The sequence below is a fragment of the Pestalotiopsis fici genome (genome assembly GCF_000516985.1).
Source record: "Pestalotiopsis fici W106-1 unplaced genomic scaffold PFICI_Scf_3, whole genome shotgun sequence".
Lineage (NCBI taxonomy): Eukaryota > Fungi > Ascomycota > Sordariomycetes > Amphisphaeriales > Sporocadaceae > Pestalotiopsis > Pestalotiopsis fici.
Window position 1 is genome coordinate 1,687,084 of NW_006917093.1, and position 6,000 is coordinate 1,693,083.

Here is a 6,000-nt window from a genome sequence, read left to right on the forward strand (position 1 = left end):
ATCCGAGGTGGTTCTCGCGATAACCTCGGTGGGGGGGAGAAAGAGGCACAGCGATCGGCCCCCGGAAAAGATGGATTTATAGGATAAAGGCTGCAGCAGCAGGGCTTTTGGCTATCCGTCGGGCAGGATTGATGATCAGATCACAGAACGTGAGAACCGGCCGGAATGCATTGGACTAGGACCAACGGCTCGAGCTTTGTGAACTAAGTAGGAGGGGTCCCCGATTGCCCAATGAGCAGGCGTACATTAGGAAGCTAGCGCCGACGTCGGAGCCCGTCGCTCTATGGTTGAGGCCATCTCGGTGCCTCCTGGGTTCCTCTTTCGGCCAGTGTGTTGCTTTTTTTCTCGCCTTCTCGTGGCTTGACTGTGTATTCAAAAGAAGAAGGTCGTCCTGTCTCTGACTTCACCTATTTTCTTTCCCATCTCCACAATTTCTAGACTCTCTGTTCCGTCGTGAACTCTCAACTGCTTTTTCCCTCCTTCCTCTCTTCCTTCTCTTGGCGGCAATCTGGCGAACCCCTCCAAAGAAGCGTTAATAAAGAAATCCCAATACATCGGAACCGACAGATAGGGAACCGAGGACCAAATCCCACCCCCCGTCCCGTTCCGAGAGAGCCAAGAAATACTTGCAAAGTCGCACAACAACTTCTATTAGTTGCCCATCATGCCGTCAACCGCAGGAGGGCCTCAGACTCTCTACGACAAGATCCTCGCTGATCACATTGTCGATGAGAAGTTGGATGGCACCATTCTTTTGTACATTGGTAGGTCAAACCTTTGCTTGGGGTTTTATTCACTTTACCATGCCACCTTTTGCTGACCCGCTTGTTCTACAGACAGACATCTTGTCCACGAAGTCACATCACCTGTAAGGAGCACTCCTTTGTCTTCTTCTATTATAGTGCTGGCAGTTATTGAACTCGTGAAATGATTTTTCTGCTTGCGAGTCATTCTGCTATCGCATATCATTTCTGTTGCCTATTTCCCTCTTGGTCGCGTGCTCGTTTTGCCCCGGTGGGAAAAATGGCTTGGGGTTGCGCCGTTGGGGATTCAACCTATGACGTAGTCAACGGACTGATTTGCTAACATTCCACTCCAGCAAGCTTTTGAAGGCCTGAAGAACGCAGGCAGACAAGTCAGAAGACCTGACTGCACTCTTGCCACAACCGATCACGTATGTATTATACCATGCCCGATTTTCACTTGTACTTGTTGATGGGCTTTGCATCTAACACCAGAGTATAGAATGTCCCCACCAAGTCCCGAAAGGGCATGAAGGATATTGCCACTTTTGTCGAGGAAGAGGACTCTCGTCTCCAGTGCATGACCCTTGAGGAGAACGTGAGAGACTTTGGCATCACATACTTTGGCCTTGGCGACAAGCGTCAGGGTATCGTCCACGTTATTGGACCCGAGCAGGGCTTCACTCTGCCCGGCACCACCCTCGTTTGCGGTGACTCTCACACGTCGACACACGGCGCTTTCGGCTGTCTCGCCCACGGTATCGGAACGAGTGAGGTCGAGCACGTCTTGGCTACACAATGTCTCATTACCAAGAGAAACAAGAACATGAGGATAGAGGTTAATGGCGAGCTTGCCCCCGGTGTCAGCTCCAAGGATGTTGTCCTCCACGCCATTGGATTGATCGGAACTGCTGGTGGTACTGGATGTGTCATTGAGTTCTGCGGTTCTGTCATTCGCGGCTTGAGTATGGAAGCTCGCATGTCCATCTGCAACATGTCCATTGAGGCTGGTGCCAGAGCTGGTCTGGTCGCACCCGATGAGGTCACCTTTGAATACCTCAAGGGCAAGCCTCTTGCCCCTGCATACCCCTCTGCTGAGTGGGACCGTGCCATTACCTACTGGAAGGGTCTCCAGTCCGACGAAAATGCCAAGTACGACATTGATGTCCAGATCGATGCTGTCGACATTATCCCTACCGTGACCTGGGGCACCAGCCCCGAGGACGTTGTTCCCATCACTGGTGTTGTGCCCGACCCCGAGACCTTTGACACTGAGGCCAAGAAGAACACTGGCCGAAGAATGTTGGAGTACATGGGCCTCACCGCCGGAACAAGAATGCAGGACATTCCCATTGACAAGGTCTTTATCGGTTCATGCACAAACTCCCGAATTGAGGATCTCCGGGCTGCTGCTGCTGTTGTGAAGGGCAAGAAGAAGGCCGACAACGTCAAGGCCGCCATGATTGTCCCTGGATCTGGATTGGTCAAGGAACAGGCCGAGGCCGAGGGTCTCGACAAGATCTTCACCGACGCTGGTTTCGAGTGGAGAGAAGCGGGTTGCAGTATGTGCCTGGGAATGAACCCCGATATTCTGTCGCCTCGTGAGCGATGCGCCAGTACCAGCAACCGAAACTTTGAGGGTCGCCAGGGTGCTCAGGGCCGAACGCACTTGATGTCTCCTGTCATGGCAGCCGCCGCTGGTATTGTTGGCAAGCTTACAGATGTCCGCGCTCTGACCGAGTACAAGACCAGCCCGCACATTGAGGCTTTCAAGCCCAACTCGCCCTCGTCGAAACCTCACGTTGACGAAAGCGTTGAGATTGACGAGACTGCAAAGGAGAAGATTGGTGACCAGCCCGAGGACACCACCAGCACAAACCACGTCGTTGATGAGGCCAAGGGTAGCCAAGGCCTCCCCAAGTTCCTGGTTCACAAGGGTATTGCAGCACCCCTGCACCGATCCAATGTCGACACCGACGCCATCATCCCCAAGCAGTTCTTGAAGACTATCAAGCGTACTGGTCTTGGATCTGCTGCTTTCCACGGCTGGAGATACCTGGAGGACGGCACTCCCGACCCCAGCTTCGTCCTGAACCAGGAGCCCTTCACCCAAGCCAAGACTCTGGTCTGCACTGGACCCAACTTTGGCTGTGGCTCGTCCCGTGAGCACGCCCCTTGGGCTCTTCTCGACTTTGGCATCAAGTGTGTCATTGCACCCTCGTTTGCCGACATCTTCTTCAACAACACCTTCAAGAACGGTATGCTGCCAGTCATAATCCCCAACAAGGATGACATGGACAAGATTGCCAAGGAGGCCGACACCGGCAGGGAGATTGAGGTTGACCTGCCCAACCAGGTCATCCGTGACGCTGACGGCAACGACATCTGCCAGTTTGATGTTGAGGAGTTCCGCAAGCACTGCTTGGTCAACGGCCTGGACGATATTGGTCTGACCATGCAGCTCGAGGACAAGATCATTGACTACGAGCAGAAGGCCACTGCCCGCACTCCGTGGGTTGATGGTCGTGCCTACTTGAAGAGGAAGGGCCAGGGTGGTAAGCTGGCTGCCAAGGCCGCACCTGTGCCCAAGACGAATCGTGGTGAGGAGATCAAGAACCCCATTGACTGGTAAGGGGAGTGAGTTACAGTCGAGGGGTTTTTTTTGTGAAATGGGTACTTCATTTACGCGGTTCGTATTGCATAAGCGCGAGTTTGCTTGCGAGGAGTTAAAAATAGCCATTGATGATGAATCTGGCCACGAGATGACGAGTTCCGAAGGGGCTACGGATATATGCAGACAGTCCCACCCGCTTGAAGCTGAAATTTGCTCGCGGGATAAACCATAATACACAACAAATGAGTAAAACACTTTCAAGACTTTATACTTCTTTGAGTGATTGACACTGTGGGTGAACGAAACAAGACATTCACCTCTCACCAGTTCCATGAGGAGGAATATTATTTGCTTACTATGAATTGGAATCTCGAAAGCAAGGCAGTCAGTACCCGCGGTGCATGGCCAATATTGGAGGTGTGCGACACTGTTTGATGGATAGCACAAAATGCAAGACCATCACAAGAGCTCGGTAGTCATTCACAATGTACTCTATCCCATGAATCAAAAGCATAGAATTGGCCAATCCTGTTTCCTCATGATGCTTAACATGTCAGGACACCATTGCGCTGACTTCCAGACCAACACCTATCTCTTTCCGCGCTTATTAGGTGCATTTGGGGCAGTGTCGGTGCAAACAGATCGGGCAGTTGCGCATGTGAAACTTCACATATTGATGGCACTGGCAGCATGAGCGTTTGGCGATTCGCTGCTGTTGTCGACGAGCTCGGGCATGTTGATGTGTTGACAGTCAACCAGCTCCCAAGCCAACTTTTCCTGGGTCTGGTCGTTCTGGGGAGACATTTGTGCCTCTTTTGTGTCGTTTGGATCTGATACTTGGGTTGAACTGGGGCTTTTCTTTTCTTTTCGGGTGTAGTTTTCAAGGGGCAAAAGTATAGATGAATCTTGATATTGTTAGCTTGTGTCTATGAGGAGTCCTTACTTTTCTTGTCTGTCGGTCACAATACTGAAGAGACTTACCTTGAAACTACTGCGGATCCAATGCTGGAATCTGTTATTAGCTCCCGTAAAAGGGCTTTGGTTTCTTTTCCTTCAAGTCATTGAAATGATGAGCAGGACTTGGTTTAAAGAAACGTGATTGTGGCAGCCTCACCATTGATGATATTCGAATCTATATCAGTTTTGTATGCATTTGTTTGTTTTACCTTCCAATTCCTCAACTGGACAATGAGCTGAGCCTGAATCTATAATTAGCGTTCATGCATGCATCGTTGCACGCGTCTTGAAACCACTCGAGGAGACAATAAACATGTAGCACAAAATGCTAATCAGAACACGCAACACTGATAAAAGTCCATGTGATATTTGATTATAGTCTTTTGAAAGAACCAACAAAACAAAGACTAGTATATACGTATTCAAACGGATCACGTCTGGATGATTTAAAATAGCTGCAGGCCAGGGGAGCAGCATAATTTCAACAATCTCTGTCCATTCGTTTCCGGGCAAGGAGAGAAAACGTGTTAGTCTAGCAAAAATTTCTTTGATAAAGAAGGGAATGTGGATAATCAAAATAGGGGTGATGGTACAGCAGTGGCTTCACACTGTTATCCAGTGCTTTGAGGATGAGTATGGTTTAAACAATACGTGAATAACGTATACAGACCCAGAATGAAGTTCATGTCTGTGATGAGGTCGCATCGCCATGTCTATAAAACGGAAGCAAATTGCTCGCTAACTCGATAGTTTAAAGCAAAGCATTCCCTCTTCACCACATCAACGACTCCAGCACTACTTATTCAACACTCAGGACATCATAAAGGCAGGCATCACGATTCCCATATTCTGGAGCAAGAAAGAAGAACAAGAATTCTCAATAGACGCAAGCCCGCTCACCCTAGCTGTATCTTACAGTTGACCCTAGGAGACACAAGCACGCACAAAAGGGGAAAAAATGGCTCCCTATACCCAAGGCTTGCATGAACTGGTCAACCACAGCAAACCCGACCCTCCTAAACCTCAACCGCCTAAGCCTGATCCTAATCCTCTTGGCTGGACCAGGTATCAATGCTGCAACTGCCAACAGCGTGCGAGACATGACTGGAACAGGTGCCCGGTATGCCAGCATAGGTCGTGCAAAACATGTACAGTCATTTAGTGTGGACAGGAGGCGGAATTAAAAAAGACTGACTTGGAGAAAGAGGAGGCAAGAAACGGCCCAGAGCTTAAGATGATGTAGCACTGTAAGAGAATACAACAAACTTGACCAAGTATCTGCTCTTAATCCATGTGAAATGTGAAAGGGAAGAGAGAAAAAAGAAAAAAGAAAAAAGAAAGACTACCGGGAAAACTGTAAAAGAGCTTGTGTCCTCTCCAACGACATGTTATAACAATCTTCAAGCAGCAGTCTACAGTCTGCATCTTGCTAGTTAGTATGTCTTTATTGTCATTATGCTGTTGATGGTTGCGTGAAGCTACGTGAATCAAGAACTCACACAACTCTGAAGAGCGACCCCTTGTTCTCATCCACACTCCTACCTGACTCTATGAGTTACCGATTTCAGCTTCTCACTTGTCAACCCTCAATCGGATTCCCTCGCTTGTCCAAACTTAGGCTTATCCATTCATTGCTACTTATATGATCATGTCACAGTCAAGTAAGAAAATAGTCTGGAAAGAGCA

The 6,000-nt window shown here is 49.2% G+C and overlaps 1 protein-coding gene across 1 annotated transcript; it reads left to right on the plus strand.

Moving 5' to 3' along the window:
- Positions 1-664: 664 nt before the first annotated feature.
- On the plus strand, positions 665-3,375 carry PFICI_04652 (3-isopropylmalate dehydratase; the record flags this gene model as incomplete). The annotated part of the gene is made up of 4 exons (XM_007833233.1): positions 665-764; positions 837-868; positions 1,100-1,174; positions 1,246-3,375. The coding sequence occupies 4 exons, from the start codon at positions 665-667 to the stop codon at positions 3,373-3,375; spliced, it is 2,337 nt and encodes a 778-aa protein (XP_007831424.1).
- Positions 3,376-6,000: the final 2,625 nt, after the last annotated feature.